Source organism: Perca flavescens, chromosome 1, assembly GCF_004354835.1.
Source record: "Perca flavescens isolate YP-PL-M2 chromosome 1, PFLA_1.0, whole genome shotgun sequence".
In the NCBI taxonomy this organism is placed as follows: Eukaryota; Metazoa; Chordata; class Actinopteri; order Perciformes; family Percidae; genus Perca; species Perca flavescens.
The window spans coordinates 39438495-39464617 of NC_041331.1; the positions used below are offsets into that span (position 1 = coordinate 39438495).

A 26123-nucleotide genomic window follows, 5' to 3' on the forward strand; every position below is an offset into this window, starting at 1 on the left:
ATGCGAGACATATTTAACAACTTAAAGCTCCATTAATTAATATCTTGATGGTCACGATGAATCAATTGAACTTCTCAATTGAGCCTCCTTTAGCTCAGTGTTTTAGTTTTACAGCACAGCTCCTGTACAGTTAAAGGGATAGTTTGGGGTGGTTTTGAGGTGGGGTTGTTTGAGGTATTTATCAGTCATCAGCATTTGTCAGTGTCCCGACACAAAAAGCTAAGCAATGCACTGCACTGCTGTTGATTGGAGGTAGCAGCAAAACCTATTTAAACCACCTAAAATTTTTTTTATCTATTCTCTCTTCAAAGCCACCAGGCTTCTTTGACAAGAACAGTCATTTTACCTCACAGAACACGGGAGTTGCTGCTCTACCGCTGCCTCCATCGGTTAGTTTGTTTGTGTTATTGTGTGACTTTGGTGAATCTGAAATAACGCTTTAAAAACACCAAAGTCACACAACAACACAAACAAACTAACGGATGGAGGCAGCGGTAGAACAGCAACCGGGGGCGTCATCTACTGTAGCCAATGACTATGGAAAAGTAGCTCATCCAGCCACACTTCAAAAGATCCAGACTATCCCTTTAATGCTCAACGCTCTCTCTCTCAACTCGTGATCAACCCACTGTACACTACACTATCTGCCCCGCACAACATGGCAGACAGGTTGGTGGTGAGCAAACCAGAACTAAAAGGAGAGCGCATATTGGACTTAAATTCATTATGTGGACACAAACACAACTCCAATGAATTTGTTTTGTGTCTGCCGGATGTGTAACACCTTCGCTATAACAGCTTTATAAGCTGGTAGCTGGTAGGTCTCTGGGTGTTTCTGCCCCCTAGTGGCCATACATTGATTAATGCAGCTTTAAGGAAAGGGCTCGTGCGACAGCATATAACCCACAGTGACAGAGAGCTTGACAATTAAACTTCCCCCTTACAACAAGTGGCTTTACAGACAGATGAACTGAACAAGTGGGCTGTCAAAAGTGGCTCAGTGGTGTCACTGGTGTGTCCCCAGTGTGTTTTTTAAATGATTCTCCAACACAGAGCCTAGTGTGAAAATCAGCCGCCCATTCGTTACTACTCAAAACACAGTATACATCAAGCTGGAGGAGTTGGGAGGCCCGGTCGGCTGTAACACAGTACTGAGCCTCACTGCTCATACTCGACAACAAGGAAGATTTTCTGACAGATTTGTCGTTCTGAAGATTTCAGCGCTCTACGGCTCTGCTGTGTGAGTGGCTCCGACTTCTAGAGGCATCTCGGCATGCGGGAGGCTTTCTGGGCTGTCCATCCACAACTCCATCGACTCCTGAGTGTCAAAGAACTCGTCGAGTCCCTCCGGAGACTGGGGCGTCTGGGAGCTGGAGCCCGCCTCGCTGCTGCTCTCTCGGAGCTCCAGCAGCACCGGCAGAGAGCTCGGGAGGCAGTAACTCTCCATCCGAGCCAGAGTGAGCTCCGCCAACGCAGAGCAAGGCGTTCTCAGGCCAGGATCTGAAATTGCAACGTCGGAGGCATCTTGGGCTGCAGGAGCCCCCTCTGGCCCTTTCTGTGCGTGTTCGGGATCATCAGCCTGGCAAGCGGTAATATCGCAGAGCTCGGCGTCGTCCTCTGGGGAGTTTTTTGGAGTCAGAGGGACTTCGGCGAGGCTTGAGAGAGCAGAGCAAGTTGGGTCAAGGCCTTGTGACCCGACGGCGGGCACTGGCTGAGTGGAAGTGTTTTGAGAGGAGTGAGTTTCCTCGCTGCTCTGAGGGCTGAGGCAGATCTTGTCGCTGAAGCTGAAGCGTGGGGAAGTGTCAGCTGTAGTGGGAGAAGACGGTCCAGCGCTTGACACTGTGCTGGATGGACCGCTGCTGTCTGCAGGTACAGGAAATAACCCACAGCACCAATATGAGAAGGAATAAGAATACTAACAGAACTAAATTGTTTGACTCTAGAGCTGCAAAGGTTAATCCATTATTCGTCAACTATTAAATAAATCGCCAACCATTTTGCTAATCGATAATTGGATTCATCTTTTTTATGAAAAAACAAGTAGATTAGATGAAGAAGATTCCACCTCCTTCAAAGTGAATATTTACTGGTTTCTTCTCTCCTCTGTGACAGTAAACTGAGTATCTTTTAAGTTGTGGACAAAACAAGACATGTGAGGACGTCACCTTGGGATTTGGGAAACCCTTGCCGTCATTTTTGACATTTTATTGACCAAACAACCGATCTATTAATCGAGAAAATAATCAACAGATTATTGAACAATGAAAATAATTGCTGTTATTTGATTCATCTAGCTAAACATGCCAAAAATAGCACAAATAAGTAAAAAATAATATGGTTTCATTTTCAGGAAAAGACCAAAGTGTTGGTTCGTTGGGTTCTTCTGAAAACATGACGGACAGAACTAACACAGACTAAACTCTGAGGCTGTGATGGACCACTTGTAATCCATAAATAATCCACAGACGTCTGAAACGGAGACAGCCGAGGGAGGCCGACCTAGAAATGTCAAATCACGGTGGCAACGCGGAGGTGCTGTGATACTCACACCAAGGGGGTCTGTCAGAACGAGATCTGAGAGAGATGGAGGACGTGAGGACTCTCTGAGGGATGTACGAGTCCACTGACGGCTGGTTGTGTGTCTCAAACATGGCGGACAGAGCTGCAGGGATAAAGCAAGGCCAGGTCAAGTTAAGTGATGAGGATTATAATATTTACACAGTATGGGTGGGGGAATTTTTTTATTTTTATTTTTTAAATAGTATATATATATATATCGTGATTTTTTTCTTGCCACTTATTTTTATTATTTTTTCTGTTTATACGGTACAGCTAACAGCGACTATTCATCATATCCATTTCCAGCAAAACAGACCGAAAGCAAAAAATACATTTTATGTACTTTACAAATTAAATAAATGTCAGACTGACATGTGACTAACGTGTGCATTCTTCCCACAAAACAATTAGTTTTTAGAAATGTTTTTAGAAATGTCATGATATATTGTCTCTAGAAGTGTATTACCGTAATTCCTCAAATAAAAACCGGTAGCCAATTAAACGCCGGGCCTCTGATAGCGGCCGGGGGTGTTGTCAACATGGACAAATAAAGGCCGGCCTTAAATTAAGGCAAATCAAGGCGAGCCTGCACGATGCCTACGATCAGTGGATGGCTGGGGATGCAGATAAGGAGAAGGCTACACAGACGGAAGGAACTTAAAAGGCCCCGCCTGACGCCTGCTTGTGGACTGGGTGGTCGCCGCCTGGGACTAACTGGATGTGGATATCTTCAGAAAGTCTTTAAAGTTTGTGGACTCTTGTGAAAACTGATGGGAGCGAATACGACTTCATCCTCTGCTTCAGGGAGGGACAGCCTGGCGTCGCTGGACGGGAGGCGCTCACTCAGGTAGTTTTTATGTGGGGACACTGGATGTCATGATGTGACATAGTGCCTACTACACACACGGCATATGTGTAGCTGTGAGGAAAACACTGACTTTTTTTCATTTTCATGCTAGTTACAGCTACTGTCTGTAACGTTCAGAATCTGTAAAAATCATAAACTGGTGTTCTGCATCCCAGTAATGGGATTTTCAAAACTACCGTATGCTCTTATTGTAATGTACGAGCAATACCGTAATACCTGTATTTTAAATAAATACCCGGTACATTTACAGGGTTAAAGCTGACACAATGGTGGGGTTTGATTCAATCTGACCCAAATTGCTTTGTCGTCCTCTAATCCCGTCTGGCTCTTGTTGTATATGGTGCTATTTTTGCAAATGTTTGTTAAAAAATGAATGATCTCTGTCCTCTGGAACGCTATGGCTTTTCATTTAAAACGATTTATTTAAAACAAATGGAATTAGAAAGAAAGGCCTGCCTCTAACAAAAGCCTGCTTCAAATAAAAGCCTGTTACCTTCTGCAGTTATGGAGGAATTACGGTATTCAATTTTTGTTTTTGTTAAAGAAGGAAAAGAAAATCGCAAGACTCCATACTATTGAATCGCAATACTTCTAGAATCGCAATAGATGAAAATGGCATTACAAATCACATCGGCACCCGTGTATCGTGAAAGAATCCAATCTGGACAAAGGCATATTGTCCCAGCCCTGATACACAGTAAGGAAAGACATGAATTTGTGTTGGTTTCTAACCTCTGGTGGTCCTCGTGTGGGGATCCCCTGCGCTCTCGCACACACCGGTGAGGAACTCGCTGACCTGTTTCAGCGACAGCGAGTTGTGCAGCGTTTCCAGAGGATAGATGGAGGGCACCATGGAGCAGCCTTCGAAGCCTGTGGCAGAGGAGAGACACGGCGCCCGCAGGAACATCAGACCTCAGTTAAACCGGGCAGTCAGAAGAGGAGCAGGCAGAACCACTTCAGCTGATACCCGACACCACCGCCCCAATGCCACCCTTACACTACACCTCAACGCAGTGCTCTGGAATCCTGCTCCTGTTTCTGAACGGGCCCTAACTCACTGCAAACTCCTGCCAGCCTCTACGGTTCATCTCCGCGCAGGCAAGTTGCAAAAAAACCATGCTGAACGCCAAGACAACATGACACCATATTTAAACGGTAACAAGTCTACACATCTCAAAACGTCTCGCTGTATTGGCAAAAAGCAAGCAGATCTCAAAAACGTGAACTTGTGCCTATTTTGCGATCAGTTCCACCACACAGAAGCTTTAGCTCTGACAGCAGCACACAACGGTCAAAGCTGTCCAGCTCAGGTCCAACACGTGTTATCCAAGGCAGTTCATCCACTGTTAGTTCACAACCAAGCCGCATATCACCAGAGCTGTTCACAATCACAAAGCGTCAAACCACAGCCTGCTTCGATCGTCCAAGAACCTCAGAGGACGTTTTTACTGCGTTCATTTGCACCGGTGGGAGTTTGCTAAATGTACAGAAAACAAGCAGGAATCACATGCTGGTTAAGGTCAGATAGGAGGCATTTAAATCTAATTCAAACACATCAGCTGACATCAAAAGAGTTGAATGTAATGTGGATTAATAATACCAGTTTCTGTACCTTTATGAAACATGGAGGTTCAGCCTAGTGATGATAGATTTTCTGCTCATAGCTGGAAGCATAAAAAAAACTTTAATCTTGAAGACCGCATGGAGCCGAGATCACGTTACCTCGTCAGCAGCCTCGCCTTAACGCGGAAACATATTATGTTGTCAAAAACCCACTGCCAATATGACGCTATGTGCTATATGTTGATTTATATACAGTTTGTGGAGGAATGTGCTGATAATTGAATGTGTGTATTCAACTTCTACTGTATACTGTGGGTATTGGGGCTGTCAACGAATATTCTAATTTGAACTGTCAAAGAAAAACAGACACTTGAATATGAAGAAAACTACAGTAACGCTATGTTCATCTCCCTAGTAGAAAGAGTGTTATGTCTGATTGAGCCCAGAAAAAGCGAGTGGGCGTGTTGATGACGTTTCTATCATGCAGCTGGCGCGAACCTGAAAAAAAAAAAAACTATCCTAGGGTGAAGAAGGGTCATTTACACAAAGATTCCGACGAAAATGTTGTGAAAAATGAAGTTCCAGAGTCCCGTTTTCTCTGCCCAAATCGTCAGAGAAATTCAAGGAACGGCAAGAGACTCTGTTGTTTATGACCAAATTACGAATCGGCTACATGACGCGGTGTAATCCAGATCACGACCTCCTGGTGTTTTTTAACAAAACCCTGACTTCATGAAAAAAAATGCATCAATTCTTCTCAGTGCATCAGTGTTTAATGTTGCTTGTTGTTGATATAAAATTAAGTCTAAAATAAGCAAAGTTTCCTGATTTAGATCGGGAAATATCTGATTAAAGGATAGGCAAACAAGACTAAGAATATGACGAAGACAGTTTGATATTTCTGCTGCAGACACATTTCAGCCTGCACTCAACGATATGTTGGCCTCGTAAACGCCGCAGGCTATAGAAACATCAGTCGGTGGTGGTGGGGGGGGGAACACTCTGTCAGCTTTTATTATTGCTTGTTTGTTGTTTGACATTTTCTCAAACTAATTATTGGGCCCCTGGTCCGTTGCTGCTGTAATTACATTTGCTGCCAAAATAAATTAAGTGTAATTTTGTTTCCATTTTGGTGGCCTTAATCTGAAACCAACTGGCGTAACAGTGAAAATGATGTGCTGTTTTACTGTGTGCGTGATTGCAACAGTAATGCCAGTTTGTCTTGACCTGGTTAATTAGATAGAAATGCTTCTGGTAAATTCACAGTACAACACGCTAATGTTATGGAGCTTGTTAATAGTTTGGGGAGTGTACATGTTCTTTCTTTTTTTAACAGTGAGCGAGAGGAGAAAAGAAAATGGGATAGACCAGAACACAAAGTCTTAAAATTTAAATATTGGACAGTTGAATGCAGACAGTTTATGATATTTCGTCATCTTCAGACTTCAGACCTGTACCTCACAATGTCCTGTTCTTTAAATTTTGCACTTTATGATTCATTTAAACATGGCTTGTTGTCGGGGCGAGCTTTAGCTCACAGTAAGAGTGTGCGCCCCATGTAGGCTGAGTCCTTTGCAGTGGCCTGGGTTTGAGTCCGACCTGAGGCCCTTTGCTGCGTGTCATCCCCCATCTCTCTCCCACCTTTCCTGTCTATCCACGGTCACTATAAGGGAAAAGCTCCCAAAAAATTATCTTAAAAAAAAAAAAAAAAAAAAAACATGGTTTGTTGTCAAAAATATTTATGCTTGAAAATATACCACATAATTTAAGTAAGGTTGACAGGTTTCTCTAAAAGGAAATCTATTTTTGACATTAAAATGATCTTTTATTATTTTAAAACAATTTCTAACTTTTGATTAGAGCTAAAACAATTACATTTTTAAGCAAAAGTACCCCAAATGTTCCAGCTGCTCATATGGGAATATTTATATTTTTTTTTCCTGTATGATAGTAAAGTAACTCAATATCTTTATCTAAGATAATTCTTTTGTGCTTCTCCGCCTTTAATGGACAGGACAGCTCAGTGAGAAAGGGGAGAGAGAGGGGGAAGACATGCAGGAAATTGTCACAGGTCAGTCTTGAACCCTGGACCTCTGCGTCGATGCATAAACCTCTACGCATATGTGCGCCTTCTCTACCAACTAAGCCAACCACTCAAGCCCGGCCACTCAAATTGCCATTTCTGGCATTTTACAGACCTATAATCAAGAAAACTAGTGCAGTGCCTGTTCAAAACGTGCCTGTTTGGAAAAGACTGATTGCTTGTCCTCCTGTATTGCTGCTTGCAGCTTTTATCAGAACCAGTGTACTCCAAAATAACTTACAGAAGGACCCCAAAGCACTTAATATGCAACTATAGGCCTATACTACTGACTTACTGTGTACTTGTACTTCAGAGGAAAACATATATTTACCTGTGAGAGAACGATGCAAATTTAAATTATACTCACAAAATACCACAATTAAAATATGATGCATTAAACTATCCAGCATTATATTAAAATCTCCACCTTGAAGTACATTGTGCTGATAATGCCTCTCTTTTTACTTTAACTAAACATTTGAACGCAGAATTTTCAAGCAGAACGTGCACTGTGCACTTGTAATTATTTTTTTTTTTTTTATAAAACTCAACCTGTAACACATGTTGCAGGTTCAATCAGTCGCGGTTCGGTTGCGGCTCATGCAGAGATTCAACTCGTCCTCTTTTTCTTTCCTTGTAGCAGACACACATCATGGTAGTTTTAGGCAATGTGGCCCGGGCGGAAGAAGCAGGGAACCCGGGGGGAGCAGCACGCAAAACGGCCGTAGAAATGGGCAACAAAACAACGCGCTGGAGAGCCCCAACCTGTACATACATGTTGCAGTGCGGCTCAATCAGTCGCGGCTCGGTTACGTCTCATCCAGAGAGTCAACGTGTCCCTTTTTTCATCATCTGCACGTAGGGTAGACAGCAATGAGTTCTTGGCGGATGTTCACTTTTTGGCAAGACACCTGTAGCCGGTGAACCGCAATCAATGAGCCTTGTAGGGATTCAGGTACTCCCCGCCCCCACTGCTGTACTGTGCATGTGTAGGAGACGCAAGCACAGAGATATCCTGATTTATAGATAGATAACTGGCGGACTATTTGTTGCAGCCCTACTTTTAATATTTTGTTACACCTAAATTCAAAAAACTGTGGCTTCAATTTGATTTCATAAATAATAATAATAATAATAAATAATTTACGGAGAAAAAGGAGGGGGGAAAGCTATGGACACCACTGCAGAGGGGAAGGATAGTAGTCGCAAAAAAAGGCCCCAAAAGCCCCAAACAGCTCACACCACTCCAGCTTGCAATCTGCATAACCACAGAAACAGGCAAGCATGCAGAAACATCAAGAGGCAAAGCATGAGAATCAACCACAGAACAAGCACAGTCACAACTAAACCGTGAGCAGTGGTTGAACAGGGCGTGAGGCTTAGGGGTATGGAGGGCGGGGGCCAGGGGCTGACCGTAGAAGTACTCTAGGGGGTCTTGACCGGAGATGAGCCAGTTTCGGAAGAGGCGGAGGTGGTAGGAGCACTGGTGGAGGTGGTGGGCCAGCGCCCAGTCCAGAGAGAGGCTGCGGCCCAGGCTGAGGTCGGTGGAGAAATGCCTCAAGAACTGGGCCACACGGTGCTCCTCCAGGGGCTCTGAGGAAGAAGAGGGAGAGCGAGGAAGGACAGAGCAGTGGAGGAGGAGGAGCAGTACAAAAGACATGAAACTATAGGATATAAGCGAGGAGGAAGGAAGAGAGAGAAAGACTGAAGTATGATACAGATGAGAGGGGAAATAGAAATTTGTAGAGGGAAACAGAGAGAGGAGATAGGAGGGAGAAGTGTGTGTGTGTGTGTGTGTGTGTGTGTGTGTGTGTGTGTGTGTGTGTGTGTGTGTGTGTGTATGAAGGTGATGCTGTAAACGCAAGGGGCAGCCAACAGCTCATCATGTTCCGCCAAACAGGCGAAGATCAGAAGAAGCAGCATATGATCTTAAGCAACTTTCTGCAATTAAAACAACCCTGCACACATCAGCGAAGCCTTAGAACAAGAGATCTTGCTCCTCTGCAGTATCCCCATTTTACTTTAAAAATTGCATTCATCCAATTAATGAGAATCCGCAAAGGAGCAAGTGCGACACAAGACATTCAAAGGAAGTGGTGAAGCCCAAAATGAACTCTTCTTGCAGCCACCTCTCCAATCAAACACTGCAGAAGCTTTAGCATGCGCAGATAAATCTCGTGTCTACATCAACAAACAATTTGGACAACCGATGTCATCTCATTTAACCGTTTAAACAAAGCTGCAGCTGGACATTTCAAGCCAACAAAAAACTGCATCACCGGGGGCCATCGTACCTGTTGCAGTGCCCCCCAGAGGTGGAGCCACTGCTATGGCGGATGTGTCGTCTTGTGTTCCTGTAGTGGATAATATATGCAAGTGAAAGTCTTACTAATATAGTGTGTGGAAGTTATACTGAATGTTTTTGCTTGGTATTAGCTTACAGGAAGTGTTCGTTTTGTGGGGTACTTCTGTGTTGACACTTTGCTGCTGTGGTTGATAAGTCCACTCTCACAGAAACTCGCCACCGAAAACATTTTCGCCAGTCAGACCAGTTAAATGGTGATTTAATCCAAAAGCAGAGATAGGAGACGTTCTAAAAAAAAATCCCGACCAATCCTTTTTTCCCAGATTGAGTGGAAGGACAGAAAAAGTAGCTGGCTGGTTCAGAACAACGGTAATATCTTCTATTGTCTATGCTTCCCTTCCATCTCAACGAGAAATTGTGGAGACATTCAGTTGTTGCCACAGACACTGTCATTACACTTCTTCATTAAACATTTAATATGTGCCTTTTTTCAAGTCTAAAACACACTGGACAACCACATCTGTGCACTGAAAACATTGAAAAGCATGTGTGCTTATGGATCAAAACAAAACTGTGTGATGTTTCATTCAGAACAGACACAGGAGGTGGGATGAACAATGCCTGGGGATGATTAACCCTTCCTCTGTCAATAAGAGCTGATCCTGGTTCAGTCAGCTGTGACTGAACCGTATTCAACCTTTAATCCACATAATGACGGGTTCCCACTGGGCCTGAAAGCGCGGCAATATGTATGTGTATGTGTATGTGTGTGTGTGTGCGTGTGTATGTGTGTGTGCGTGCGTGTGTGTGTCTAGGTCTCTCTTTGTTTAGACACAAAAAACGATCACAAACAGCAATGATACAAGGCTATTTCTGATAAATACAGTGGATGGGCAGATTTTGAAATTTCATCATCTGGGGGGTTAAGAATCTGGAGAATATAGTCTCGCTTTGCCAGACCTTCCTCCACAACGCTGCGGAGAAGGACCAGAGTTTAAAATTCCAACACAAAGAAAGTGTAAAGTCACGGACATCCGGCCGAATAGAGTGAAATCCGGTGGAATTTCTGGTGGCAACGGAACAATCCCGGAAAGGGGCACGTCGTGCCTATAGACTAGGGGAATAGATACTCCAGGAAAACAGCAGGGAGAGGGGCAGGGAAATAAAAAAGGGTTAGCAAGTCCTGTACGGGATGCATATTTTTAATCATTTATCAGATCATTTATATCATTGATCCTTTATATCGTTTATAATAGATTACTGATTATTGTGTTTTGTTGCCAAATTTGATCGCGGCACGGGGAGAAAATAGACCAGATGCCGAAACTCGGCCGCAGAGCTCCTTTGTGAACAGCCACATTGGTTAACATGGGCGCCGAAAGGAAGCAGGCATTTGACAACATGGCATCATGACTTTGCGTAAACATACACGCCACTTTCCTAAAGCCAAATGGCGTGTTATCTAGACGCATTTTGAGCTTTCCACGTGTATGCCTACGCTGTTTACAGTGGATGTAAACATACACACCATGTGGTGTCGTTATCGCGAGAACGTGCCGTACTATCGCGAGAATAGCGTCACACGTGTAAAAAAATAAATAAATAAAAAGGTTGGGTTTAGGAAAAGAACATTGGGAAAGGCTTTCATAACACAAATAAACGACAAAAACACAACAGTGACCAATGTGACACGCTTAGGAAAATAATAAACGTGGGGGGTTTAGGAAAGAAACAGTAAAAAATAAAAAATAAATAAAAAAACTGTTGAAAAACGCCACACGTGGGACGCGATCCCGGCTCTCCTGGGTGAAAGCCCTGTGTTTTACCCATCCGCGGACTTTCATACTACTCGCTACTGTGAAAATTCACATGTAATGTAGGTCAATGGCGGCCATTTGAGATGCTTCCGCGTCCAGTGTGAACCCGGCGTAATACAGGCAACTCTGTTGAATGGAAACTCACAGGGTAGCATTACTGAGAGTCACCAAGCCGAGTTCAGAGGAAGGGTTAAACATTCATGTGCTGCTGGTGGCGTTTTTAACGATGAGTTCAATTCACATCCTGTAGTTTATTTAGTTACTGTGTGTGTAACGCACGCACACACACACACACACACACACACACACACACACACACACACACACACACACACACACACACACACACACACACACACACACACACACACACACACACACACACACACACACACACACACACACACACACACACACACACACACAGGAACAAATAAAATAAAAACTGAATTACTGGGTAATGGTGATCAATTTACAAATGCTTTACAAAATTGTATGCAGGATGTTAAAACAGGGTTCCCACCCTTGGCTCAGTACAAATCTCCGTCTAAAGGCTATTGGCTTTGTTATGCTGCTTTTTGAAACATGGAAACAGTGAAGAGGGATGAAACTTAAAACGTTTAAAAAAGAATGATGAATACGGTTGCTTTTACAGGTCCAAAAAGAGACTGGCAGGTTTCACTCGTTATTTATGAGTATAACTGATTTTGAAGTTGGTTTATTAATCACAGGGAGTACTACTGTGCAGCTGTATAGTCACAGCGAGTACTACTGTGCAGCTGTATAGTCACAGGGAGTACTACTGTGCAGCTGTATAGTCACAGGGAGTACTACTGTGCAGCTGTATAGTCACAGGGTGTGCAGCTGTATAGTCACAGGGAGTACTACTGTGCAGCTGTATAGTCACAGGGAGTACTACTGTGCAGCTGTATAGTCACAGGGAGTACTACTGTGCAGCTGTATAGTCACAGGGAGTACTACTGTGCAGCTGTATAGTCACAGCGAGTACTACTGTGCAGCTGTATAGTCACAGGGTGTGCAGCTGTATAGTCACAGGGAGTACTACTGTGCAGCTGTATAGTCACAGGGAGTACTACTGTGCAGCTGTAAATTATCTTCTGTGGCTCAGGTGGACCGGGGTTATGTCTGCTTGGAGACAAATTTTTAACAGAACGCCTGGGTTACAAAGGTTTGAAAGATTAAGGAAGTGGCTTGACCACAGACTGTAGATAAAGATGGACGACACATGTCCACTTCCTCCCGATGTACAAAAGTGAAGCCAAAAAAAAACCTGGATACGGCTGCTGACATCTTGTAATTTTCGGAGCCAGAGTCTGCGCAGTAGTGATCGGGGCGGTGGAGCCACGGTATCAAAGTCCCGCCCATACACCCTCCTGACCAATCGTGAGTCAATCACAGCTCACATCACGTTTTTTTATAGCATTAAATAACTAATAAAAACCAAACTTATCAGAAAAATAAACACTTGAACAAACAGCATGATCAGAACTACCTAAAACGACAAAAAACATCTTTGGGAAACATTTATTTGAGGTGTACTTTGATTTTTTGGTCCATGTCTCATTCGCTAACATGGATTTATGACCTATACTGCAGCCAGCCACCAGGGGGTGATCCAGCTGTTTGTCTTCGCTTATACAGTCTTTGCATCAACCCCTGGTTCACAATGCAGGGGTAAGGCCATCGTAACAATGACAAACACTATGCAGCATGCAAACAGCATTAATGTAGCACTGGGAGACAATAAATTATCATCCTTTTTTCTTCTTCCATATTATGCTGTATTAGAAAGAAAAGTTTAGTAATTGTTGTGTTGTTTTGGATTATTCTCCATTTTATCTGGAACAGTGTATGTTATATATCCAAGTAGCAGCTGCTGTTGAACAGCTGCATGACAACGTTATACGTTATCCTATTGTACATGGCCAAGAAATTTGACTTTCCTCAGGAGAAATCTAGCTTGAAAATTGGATTTCTATACGAGAAACCTGGTTTCTTCTTGCATGCATGACATTTAAGAAATCAAAATACTGCAGAGCACCGACAGTATACCAAATATGTACATGTAAACGCACTTATTGTTCCAGGCTTGTGTCATCCTGGGAAATAGACCAGTTCTGAGTCTGAAAGAATTAGGGAACTGCCAGACACTAAATTATACTTAAAACGCATCACAATGGGAAATCTTGAATGGCAACAGTACATGTAGATTTGTACATGTAGATTTTGCAGGGAATGTTGACTGCGGTTAACTGGCACAAAAAGTAAGCAAAACTTTGCTATTGCTTACTGTAAAGACAGTAGAGGATGGCAGTTTATTAGAATGTTATTTTGTTTAACATCCATCAGTTAGAAGTCTAAAGCCCTGTTAACACTTGGTTTTAAATTGCATTTTGGTGATCTGCAGTCAGCAGAATCAAACACGTCCTTCCATTGGGCAAAACGATGGATGGTCAAGCCACACTTTGTCAAACTTGTCGTAAAATGTCAGCAAAACAACCACCACGTCCTGTACTGATGACGCATTATCCTGTGATGTACTTGACAGCGACGCATCAGGACGCATTGGCGCTTACGCTACAAACGACGTGGTCAAATCCGTCCCAGACCACCCCGCCAAGTGGTTTGAGTGATCGGATCACAATGCGTCTTGGTGGTCGTTAACACTTGTATTTAGCGCTGTCCACTTGTGACCTGATGATCGCCCAAGACCCATTTTAAAACCAAGTGTGAACAGGGTCTAAGAAGAGAGTAGATACTGGGTAAAAGGTGATAAAATACTGTAAATTAGAAACGATTCCCTGCTGATATCCAATGTTTTTTACAGGTACAAATAGTGTAAATTTCCTGCTACACTACTATGAGGCCTTTGTAAACATTCACTGATATTCCGTGGCTCCTAATTTCTTGATATGTTAACGAATTCAATGACCAGTGGGAACCCTGGTTAGAAAGAGGATGTTGGGTAGTTTTAGAAAAGTAAGAGTCCAAAGCATATGGGGAAACCAAAAAAATTGAATCATTAGAAAAAAATGAAGGAAACCTGGAATGCTGGGCCACGTGAAAAAAAAAAAAAAAAACAAGGTCAAAAACAAAAGTTTGAAGACATGCAAGACAAAGGGAGGTGAAGTGGAAAAATACTTGAAAGAAGCAGACGTACCATTAGTCGGATACTTTGCAAACGACACAGAAAATCGTTTTACTGCCGGCATAGACAACAACTCTGAGGAAATAAAAAAAAATAAAAAAATCACTAGTGTTACTATGAGCCACAATAACTTGTATAATCATGTTTGATCATTTCCCTGCTCTTCTCTAATGTGGACTCAATAGTGGAAGGATCAACCAACACCTAAACAAATAAGTGGTTTAAGAATCAGAACTATCTGTTCCAGTTTGTTTAGAAGCCCTAACTGAAGTTACTCTTTGAGATATTTGATGTTTGAAGATGTTTGAAGATGGCTGTGGGGCAACACATGAATGGAACATCTTCTGATGACAACGTGAGATGAAATGTTTTAACTTAAGAGGTGAGGAGTACACAACAGGAACTACAACACTTCAAAAAACAAGCCCAATATTCAGCCCTAACCCTGCTTGAGGTCTGACCACGACAAGATTAACAACAATCCCAGGATATAGTTAAAATGCCGTTCAGCCTCTCTGTTATGTACTGAGACACAGAGGCAACAATGAAAAATATCAACTGGTGAACCTGACCAGGATTAAGATGCTTCAGCGTGGAAACAAATGTAAAAAAATGACACCAACACTACACTCACGGAGGAGCATGCTCTGAATCAGCACAGTTTGTGCGTACGTGACTGCATCAAGACTAGAATGCTTCCTTTGATTCTTGAAAAGGAGGTGGAACAAGATGGATGACAAAGACCAACAGCGAGGCTACATGAGAGACAACCACGAGGATGGCAGCTGAGGAGAGTAATATCACAGTGACACCTACTGGGCGACATGAAAACAGACATCAGCTACACAATCAGGGCCAAGCATGGTGGCCGTGTTTTGGTGCATCGGTAAGCCCTTGAATACATTATATATTGACCGTTCCTTTTTACATATATTATTCAAAAAAAATGGTTTGAATAATATCTGCGCACAGTTACAGCTCTAGCTTTTTAACTCCAACAGCAGAGGGCTCATTAAAAGAAAAAGTTAAGAGTGGATGATGAGAATGTAAAATAGCTGTATGACTTCTGCTATTGAGTCAAAACATATTACATCAGATTTTCATGTTTCTGTTGGAAGTATCACAAATGTTTTTTTTATGTCAGCAGTGATATAAAACTTCTCCAATCATTTGGCTACACGTAATTTTAACTTGCTGTAATATAAACATAGTTGTATTGCATCTATAACCAGACTGCAATAGGAAGTCAGTGCAGCCATGGACCATGCAAAAAAAACAAACATGGGAAGATCATGATTTTGAGAATGAGGAGCAGTTAACGGACACGTACAGCACTGATGAACAGTTGCTTCATACATGCAGTAGCTCTGAAAACAAAAAAGAAATCCAATTGTATGCTGTTCAGAATGAAAATTATAATCAAGCTTTCACTAAAATCTCAGGCTGGCAAGCTCTAAAAAAACACTCAATGCTGATATGTGCTCTCCGCTGCACGGTTAATGTTGCAGTTGACAAAAAGAACACAAAGTAATCATTGATAAAAGTCTATGTAAGCTAGAAATGAACCGGACTCCAAGCGTACATTTACAATACTGTACTATACCTAAATACATCTGGAAACTAAATTTGATGACCGCGTTGTTACATGTGCTATGTTTAAAACTTGCAGCCACATTTCCTGTTATGGTCTTCATACATATTACAGTCTAAATTTGGCCTGAGGCAGCATGTATACAAAGTGCTAAAAAGAAATACACCAATTTTACTAAAAGTGGTGTGGAGCAAAACAAGAAGATGGAAAAATCCAGTGGTGCTGGTGGCTAGAATGAGTATGGAGTCTAAAAGATACAGAAATCACTTTAACTATAAAATACATGTATGGGAATACATGATGTTTATCCCTTCTTAATTCTCATTGAGCACATGTTCTTCCAGTCGAAATAAGTTCTACTGCTGCTATTTTGCACATTCTCTAACTACTTTAATCAATACAAAAAGTCATACTAAAGCTATCTACAGTATATATCTTCCTTAATATGTTTTACGTGCCCAGTTTCATCACTCAGGACGCTGTCTCAAACACGTACCGTCTTTGTAGGACAGACTGCCGGTGGAGAATTTTTTGCGATGTGCACGTGCGTAGTCCTGCAGGTTAGGGGCGCTAGAGGACCCACCTAGGACTGTGGTGCTGAAGAGCCCGGCACACTGAGAGCCTGCGAGGGGGGGCGGGGCTGGGGTTAGTCACCACTAAATATCATGCTGTTATCAAACAACTATCCAGAGAGATACAGGAAGAGAGAAAAAGAGACAGAAAAACAGAGAAAAAGAGACAGACAGGCAGACTCAAGGACCCAAAGGAGACCATGCATCTCGTACCAACATATCTGCGCTCCGCACAAGAGGCTGCAGAACGTTTTAAAGTTTAGCCACTACGATGTCGGGCAATGGGGCTAAAAGGAAAAAAATCAACGCTAAAATCCTTTCAGTTTATTATCAATTTGTGACACATTACATGCATTAAGTGCGATCTTGTAATTAAGTGTATCCTAGGGGTGTCACGATCTCGATTTTAAATTGAAACTCCATCTAAATGAGCTTTTGATTTCGACTATTAAAATCAAAAGCAGGATCGGTGATTCCCCCAGTACTTTTTTCTCTTTCCAACCCCGCCTTTTTGCACACATCTGAAGAAAAAAACAACACCACACAGCGTAGCTTACCGGCTGGTAGCATGCAGCCAAATACACAGGGTAACGTTAGCTTAGCGGTAGCCTGCAGCTGCTCTTTTCCAGCCACTGCCGGAGTCGGTGATGACGGAGAAACAGCAGAACTTTAGAATCCTTCTGCTTCCATAAAGTCACCGGGGTGGCTACATACACAACTAAGGTAGAGCATGTGAGCTCCGACGAGACTCCATGGTGCGCTCATGTGCATCTCGTTAAACTAATGGTGCATTAAATTGCACTTTGTTAATTTCGAGAAACTCAAACTGTTGTGTGTCACCGTTGGAAAGAAAATGTTTAAAGGTCCCATGGCATGAAAATGTCACTTTATGAGTTGTTTTTAACATTAATATGAGTTCCCCCAGCCTGCCTATGGTCCCCCAGTGGCTAGAAATGGTGATAGGTGTAAACCGAGCCCTGTGTATCCTGCTCTGCCTTTGAGAAAATGAAAGCTCAGATGGACCAATCAGGAATCTTCTCCTTATGAGGTCATAAGGAGCAAGGTTACCTCCCCTTTCTTTCTGCTTTGCCCGCCCAGAGAATTTGGCCCACCCATGAGAGAGAGAGAGACATCATGGCTTTCAAACGAGCAAAGTGGCAGTTGGTCAAGGCCACACCCCCACCCTCCACCTTGCCCCCCCCGCCCCCCCCCCCTCTCTCCTCCTCCATAGCTACAGACACAGAAATGGCACATCCTAAGGAAAGCTCATTGTGGGACTGGCTCTAGTGGCTGTAATTCTGCACCAAGGCTGAATTTCGGGAAAGAGACTTCAGATACAGTATTAGGGGACCACTAAGGTCTATATAAAAGAGACTTCAGATACAGTATTAGGGGACCACTAAGGTCTATATAAAAGAGACTTCAGATACAGTATTAGGGGACCACTAAGGCCTATATAAAAGAGACTTCAGATACAGTATTAGGGGACCACTAAGGTCTATATAAAAGAGACTTCAGATACAGTATTAGGGGAACACTAAGGTCTATATAAAAGAGACTTCAGATACAGTATTAGGGGACCACTAAGGCCTATATAAAAGAGACTTCAGATACAGTATTAGGGGACCACTAAGGCCTATATAAAAGAGACTTCAGATACAGTATTAGGGGACCACTAAGGTCTATATAAAAGAGACTTCAGATACAGTATTAGGGGACCACTAAGGTCTATATAAAAGAGACTTCAGATACAGTATTAGGGGACCACTAAGGTCTATATAAAAGAGACTTCAGATACATTATTAGGGGACCACTAAGGTCTTTATAAAAGCATCCAAAGAGCACCATGTCATGGGACCTTTAAATCAAAAATGTAATCGAATTGTAACCTTGAAATCGAAAGTCAAATCAAATCGTGACAACCCTAGTTTATCCACTTTCCCTTGTTCTCTCCACTTCATTTCCTACTTTTCCCAAAAGAAAACTAGCATGTCCAAACAGAGAGCGTAAAAGAGTAGCATAGAAAGAGAAAATAGTTGGAGGCAAAAGCAACATAATTCGATTCCTTCCTGTATTACTGTTGAACAACACAGCAGCTCCAAAGAGGGGTTGTTCTTTAATTCTGCAGGACTGACACTAAAACGTGATGTGTATCTCTGATGTTTTTACAACACAGCTGAGACTGCACCACTGTATATGTGCTGGATATCATTCAATACACATACCGTTGACAAGACAGTGATAAGAAAAACTAACCACCAAACAACAAAGTTGACACAAATTGCAAGTTTAGGGGGATTTTTCTCTGCAGTGTCAGTCATTCTACTGGGTGTACATTGAAGGGGGAAATGAGGCTTAGTGCGATGGAAAGAGGAGGCAGTGAAATGTTAATCTCTATAGAGCTGCATAAAGGTTGACACTAACTCTGAACAGAATTTAACGCCTCAGTTGAGTATAAGTACATTGCCACTGGTAGACATATTTGATGTTTTTCATCACATTTAGCTCACATGAATGGCGTGGAAAACAATCTCACAATTGACTAACTTCTTGATGCAAAACAACTGAACGTTGTGACCATTTTAAAAACACTGGGCTCATCTTCCAGAAAATGATTAACCACAGTGTTGGGATCAAATCAAAATTCAAATGCAGATTCTCCACGCAAAATGCATGTTATTACAGGAGGACTGATAATCTCAGTCCTGGAAATCGAACCATGGTACTGCCTTCGGATTCTGAATTACAGTTACAAAACTGGAATATTGTCAGATGTAAAATGTTTTTTTAAGACTGATTTAAAGGGGTGATAGAATGATTATATAGAGTATTTCACACTGTTCCTTATGGTCTCCTAATGGGGTATGTAACATTGGTTGGGCTGAAAATGGCCTGGTTGATATTTTATTGGACCTTATGCATCCCTGTGTTTTGGCCCTATTTGTAACAAGAGCTTTTCTTCCAAATATGGTATCCTCGTGAATATTTAGATGAGCTGCGCGCTGATTGGTTGAGCAAATCCCCAATACACACACATTAGAGAAGCGACAGAATCTCATAATCCAGACACTGCAAATGACTTTTTTATGTGAGAAATCAACTATATAAAGGTCAAATATGGGCCGTTTTACGAAAATTGATGGCAAATTGCAAATATGGTAAGACTGTGTGTCGGACTTCAGCGGCGGTGCTGCTGCCGCCTCGCCGCCCGGCCAGCCTTCCTTCACAGAGCCCGGCCTGCTGTCAGCTCCGTTACGGCTGGCAGCTCTGACAGAGCTCCAGGGGCCTGTAACTCCCCTCTTCCTGCTAGCTAAATGGCCCGGTGTGTGAGAGTGAGAGCGCGGTCAGCGAGCTTGTTACACCAGCAATCTCTTACCACAAGTTACACACAATGTCACGCCACTTAGCTATACAACATATACCTAAATGTCTTATAAAGCTTACAACGGTGTCCAATTTCAAGCTACAAATCACGGATAGTTAACTTCACTTTTGATCGTAATTCGAGTATATTTACAGTTTGAATTTTGTCACGCCACTTACACATCTAACTAAATGTTTTATAAAGCTAACAACGGTGTCCGATTTCAAGTTAATGAATATTTGTGAGCTGTAAGGGTTTCGTTAGCTGTGACTGTCCCATCAATCCTAGCTGTGTGTAGCTACAAATCACGGATAGTTAGCTTCATTTTCGGCGTAATTCCGAGTATATTTACAGTTTGAATTTCGTCAAGCCAGTTATACAACATCTAACTAAATGTCTTATAAAGCTAACAACTGTGTCCGATTTCAAGTTAATGAATGTTTGTGAATTCCAGAGGAATTCTAAGAAGAGGCTAGCTATAGCTAGCCTCCTCTGGCTATAGCTCCATCCAGCCGCAGGCTCTATCAATGAGACTCGCGGACAAGAGGTGTGTATTTCACCGATCGTTTGTTTAAATAAGTCAACACATTATAATTAGCTACACACATTATAAGATTAACTGCAACCTGTGGTAAGAGATTGCTGGCGTAACAAGCTCTCTGACCGCGCTCTCACTCACACACACCTGGCATTAGGAAGAGGGGAGCAGCAGGTCCTGGAGCTCTGTCAGAGCAACAGCGTTTAGTAGTCCATTGGCCAAAATCCGGTGACTTTGCGCGGGTATGGAGTGCTGTGGGCTGCCAGTCGTAACGGAGCTCAATCGAGCTCAGAGCAGGCCGGGGTCTGTGAAGGAAGGCAGGCTGGGCGGCGAGGCAACAACCCAGGCAGCACCGGCGCTGAACTCCGACACACAGTCGGACAAAATTTGCAATTAGCCATCCATTTTCGTAAAACGGCCCATATTTGAGCTTTACATAGTTGATTTCTCGCATAAAAAAGTTTCAGAAGTGAATTTTGTAATGGTATAGCAGAGATCTGCGTGACCTAGCTAGATTCAGAAGACTACCTGATCTCAGGTCAGTTGTGTAGCCTATGTAAATGTTGGGGCGTGACTGTTCTCTTAAGGTTCCGGATTTTGAGATGCTTGCGTAAGCAACTAGCTTTTTTGAGATTCGCCCGTTTTCAGCGGCAGTTTCAAAATATGAGATTTTCATAGTAAAGGGGTGTCAGTGGGACTTTGAGCTTCTATGTATGTCCTATTTACCCACCGAACTGTCGTTATTCAACTATGAGAGGGTAAAATCGGTTTTGCATTCTATCACCCCTTTAAATCCCAAAACACAAATCATTAGTCAGTACTTTGTATTGGGAGACTAGTTTTCTTCAAAAACAAGCAAATGCATTAACAAACACATTTATATCTCCATCTGGAGAAACAAAGTAAAGACCGGCTGCTTACAGGCATTCTCCACACAGCAAAAAACATCCCTCAGAGCGGACTGTTTCCATTAATGAAAACATCCTCCCAGATCGAAAGTCATCTAATGAAACCTGTCCCGCCCACCCCCATCAATCTGAGCCATTCCACTGTCATCTATACACACAGTTGCCATGGAAAGTGCATTATGACACCTACCTAAACCACTTTGTTTCATCTCGGGGGATTGACGTGAGCATAACGAAAAGAGGCGATAACTGCCTACTTTGGAGGATGAAGTCTCTGACAGAACCTGGTGGGGAAAACACACACACACACACACACACACACACACACACACACACACACACACACACACACACACGTCAGTGGTAACAGGGCAGCTGGAGTGTATTTGATATCATGCACCAGTCTCCACTGCTGGCTGCTAGTTTGCAGAGTGAAATATGACCTTCAACTAAAGGAGAGGCCAAAACCACAGAAGAGAAGCTCTGGGTCTATAAAACACACTGATTATATAAGTAAATAAACAAATACACCAGCTAAACTGACCAGTGATTTGATGTTTGACTGTGGGTTCATGAACAAAACTAAATCCACAATGAAATAAACTGATTTTAGAAGTAGGAGTAATGATTAAGGAGCCTGCTTCCTCAAAGACTAGGTGGATTAAGCGTGTTTTACAGTAACCGCAGCCCAGCTGGCATGCACATATGTGACGTCATGAAATCGCCGTAACTATTGATACCCGCTCTGGTGGTCGCGACACTAGTTGCAGTCTTCTCCTGAACAGCGGTGGCGCTAATGAGCAAAGGCTACCGACTTTGCTCTTTCTACGGACTAGAAGAAGAAGAAAAAGATAAACAACGGCAGAACTGGCAGCAGCATTGCCGTCAACGTTTCGATTCGATGACCTTACTTCATCGGATCAAGCCTTTCATTCACCATGAAAGAACTCTTCTTAACCCAGTAAGTTTACAAGAGAGATTTGCAGTCACTCTGAGAGTCCTGGCATCCAGTTGTCGGAAAACTCGTTCAGGCCTCCTGTTTCCGCATTGTCGCGCGTCGCTGCAGCAAAAAAAAAAGAGCTGTGCGCGACCTCTGCTCGCGCGCTGGCAGGATATTGCGTCATTTTGATGTCACGATGCGGCTAGTATACCGTACGTTACAGTCTGCATCAATCAAGACTTTATTTGTATAGCACTTCTCATAGTCAAAATGTAAGACAAAGTGCCTTACAGAATCCAGACAAAGCGATAACTGGCGCTGCAATTAATAATACACTCAATAATAACAGCATTCACTGAAAATAATGATAAATAGATAGATACATAAATAGATAAATAAACAAAGCTCAATTAAACGGCAGACTAAAAAGGTAAGTCTTTAGTTTGCTCTTAAAAGTATCTACATTCTCTGCTGCCCTCGGGAAGGCTGTCCCAGAGGGGTGGACCAAAGTAACAGAAAGATGTCTCACTGTGGGTTTTTGTTTTGACTTTAGGGATAATTAACTACCAGATGACCTGAGGGTTCTAGGAGGGTTCATAGGCTAAAAGCAAGTCTGATAAACAGATAGGACCAAGATAATTGAGATCTTCACTAAGAAAATAACCTTAAAATCCATTTTAAAGCTAACAGGAAGCCAGTGAAGAGACTTTAAAATGGTTGAGCTGAGTTTTGCAGTAATCGTAATTGAGCTATATTCATTTTAGGGAGACCAGAAAGAAGAGTATTATAATAGTCGATCCTGCAGGTAAAAAAGTCATGCATTAATGCCTCTGTATTATATGACTAGTCTGCATCACCTCCATGGATCCAGTCTTATGATTGCGTATGAGAGGGGACCTCCTCTGAATGGTGATTGGCTCAGACAGCGGCACGGCACGGTCGGTCTCATCTCGTGAGAGGTCCTCCAGGCTGCCGGGGTCGGTCTGTTTCTGCCCGTTCTGAATGGAATAAGCAGAGACAATACAATATGCTGCTATCTGTAGAACAAAAACATAGCGAAATTGCTTGGTTGGGATTCTACCTGGCGGGCTACCTCTGCAGAAGCGGGCCTGAAGCCAAAGCCGGTCGGTGCGTTCTCCTCCTCCTCGACGCCTTTGACACCAGGGCTGAAGTGAAGCTCTACGTGGAAGCGTTCCTCTGAGGAGATGTCCTTCAGAGGGAAACAACGAGATGTTACTGCTCGATATACTAGCTCAAATAGGATACCTACGTTGAATAATACATTTTCTGATATTTTGAGGAATATAAAATATTCTCTCAATTGTTACATTCTGCAAGTAGCCATACAAGAATGTTGTCTGAAGAAAATACACTTTAAACAAAATTATGAGGTATGCTTTGCCTGTAGCAGCAGGGGCACTGGTTGTATTTTCATATGCTACGTTGATCTGATTGGTTGATTCGGCCCGTCTATCACCAACATAGGTGATAGACAGATGGTTTATCCAATCAGCTAACCAGTATTTTCGCCCCTTCCCAAAAGTTCTCCAACGGAAAGTTCCCAGATGGATATGCCGAGCAAATCCATCTGGCAGAGTCAGGTTAATGTGCCAAGGCAGCTGCACAAACATTTAAAGGTCCAATATGTAATATTTGTATTGTAATAAATCCAAAAATGACACCAATGCCTCATCAGATATTAAGGAAACATGTTAAACTGAAATACTATCTTTTCTGACAACAATGCTAATGTCAGTATTTTTTCTTTTTGAAATTTACATTCCGTGACAGAATTTATGTTTATGTTTTGATCTGTGTGTTGTTATCAACGGCCCAGTTTGACAGGCAGGCCGGGTTGCCAGATACACCTGTAAAAACTAGGTACAGCTGTAACGGTAGTACAGCCATGAAAGCAGCAAACAAACGAACAGGATCAACGGAGATAGATTCTACATGACATAAAAAAAGAAAACAGCATGTTTCTAACAGTTGCGTGACCAGAGACGTAACAACCCCCTGGTAAATACTGGAGATGTATTTGAAAGATGGAGACAGCTTAGATCCCAAAAGGACGCAGAGTTGGCTTATTTCCTCCTGAACAGGTAAGCATTAGCTTCAGGCTAATTTATCACAGCTACTAGGGACGGGCATTTTTTGTCATTTCAACATTTGTGTTCTCACATTGAATTATATAGCTAGAGTAACCGAGTTGGTTACTCGCAAAAACAATTGAGACATAGCCAGTAAAGTGATCCCGACTGGTCCTGGCCAACGGCGCCATGCTAACCCTGCTAACTGTTAACGTTACCGGGAGGACCAGGCAAGCAGCCCATGGCTGTTTACAACGTGTAGCCTCTTCAGCGGCTGGAGCCGACAACGGTGAGTTATTTTAAGCCACGAGAGGGGGGCTGTAAATCGGAAAGAGAGGACTGTGAGTTTGCAGTGTGTTTAGCGATGTTGCCGTAATTCTAAGCCAATGAAGTGTGTTCCGTCGGCAAGGTAGTGGTATTTTTAGCGTTTCGTATTGTAATTCTAAGCAGAGGAAGTGTGCCTGACTGGCGTGTGGAGAGGACAGTGAGGTTGTTGTGTTTTTAGCGCCGTTCATACTGTAATTTTAAGACGAAAAAGTGTGTCTGTCAGTTGGTTACAGAGCTCAGCGTGAGCACGGGCTTTTATGACTGTCAATATAGCCAGCATCTACCATTAGCTACTCCGCTGTGCTGTGGAGTAATGTCTGGCTATGTGAGACTAGCATCTACCGTTAGCTACTCCGCTGTGCTGTGGAGTAACGTCTGGCTATGTGAGACTAGCATCTACCGTTAGCTACTCTGCTGTGCTGTGGAGTAATGTCTGGCTATGTGAGAAAAGCGTCTAGCAACATTGTTGTGAATGCTGCGGTCTCAGCCTGGCAACCTCCGTGAACTTCGAGTCTGGGCAGGAGGGGGCCGGGGAGACGACTCTCCAGTATTTTGAATTGGTAGTGCAGTAACTATTTTAACCGTTAGCTGCCAGTATTACACACAATATTACATATTGCACCTTTAAAACACAAAAACAATGCTCCATAGCGTGCGACTCGTGTAGCCAACCGCTATTGTTTGGTGAGTGTTCGTTGGAATTGACTGTATGGACTGGGAAGCTGCAAATGAATTGCCCATTGGGATACATAAAGTGTCTGAACTGGAAAAAAACACTACCTTATTGTTGTCCTCATAGAGCATAATGACAATCTGAGTCATGTAGTTGAGTTCAGAGACAGCACTGAGGTAATCCATGGCACGCTTCCACTGCTGGTCCTTCTCCTCCTGTCAAACACACACACGCATGCACGCAAAAAATCTCAGTTTCAACTTCCACCCCCATCTAAGAAACATTCAAAGTTCTGTAGTACTGACGTTAGATTACTTACATTGAGCAAGCCTCCATAACGGAAAATGCTGAGCAGGGAGTGCACGTGACTCTCACTGGTGAAATATAAACGGGTCCTGACATGGCGCCCAGGAGACATCACTCCGCGAGAGTACCTGAGAACAAGACACCACTGTACTAGATGCTCCAAAAAGAGGTCTACAGTCAGTCCAAAACACTTTGCATCATGTCTTCCCATCTAAAACAGCCTTGTGTTGAATTCAGTTGACTCACAGAGGGTGCAGTTTGTTGACAGACTCGTCCTCGTGGGTCCTCTGCAGGTCAAGCTGGATCTTTCTGACCAGTGGGAGGCAGTGGGCGTATGCTATGTCCAATTTCTCTACTCTATTTATGCCATATTCCTGCAGAAAACAAACAGAATAATGTGCTAAAATACTACATGGCCTCTAAAAACTTGTGGGTGTTAATTCCTTGTTT

At 42.9% G+C, this 26123-nt stretch overlaps 1 protein-coding gene across 7 annotated transcripts in view; it reads right to left on the reverse strand.

Moving 5' to 3' along the window:
- Positions 1-434: 434 nt before the first annotated feature.
- ppip5k1a (diphosphoinositol pentakisphosphate kinase 1a) overlaps positions 435-26123 on the reverse strand; it is a 49185-nt gene continuing 23496 nt past the window's right edge. The window contains exons 20-31 of one of the 7 annotated variants that reach the window (XM_028572244.1): positions 25920-26047; positions 25687-25801; positions 25475-25582; positions 23371-23487; positions 23135-23275; positions 21528-21621; positions 16452-16577; positions 9368-9427; positions 8487-8666; positions 4160-4297; positions 2549-2662; positions 435-1863 (exon numbers count right to left, since the gene is read on the reverse strand). In XM_028572244.1, coding sequence (XP_028428045.1) covers positions 1226-1863; positions 2549-2662; positions 4160-4297; positions 8487-8666; positions 9368-9427; positions 16452-16577; positions 21528-21621; positions 23135-23275; positions 23371-23487; positions 25475-25582; positions 25687-25801; positions 25920-26047 — 1959 coding nt within the window. In that variant the 3' untranslated portion in view covers positions 435-1225. Of the gene's footprint in view, positions 1864-2548; positions 2663-4159; positions 4298-8486; positions 8667-9367; positions 9428-16451; positions 16578-21527; positions 21622-23134; positions 23276-23358; positions 23488-25474; positions 25583-25686; positions 25802-25919; positions 26048-26123 lie in introns of all 7 variants that reach the window. The other 6 variants (XM_028572168.1, XM_028572332.1, XM_028572468.1 and 3 more) reach the window with 6 other exon arrangements.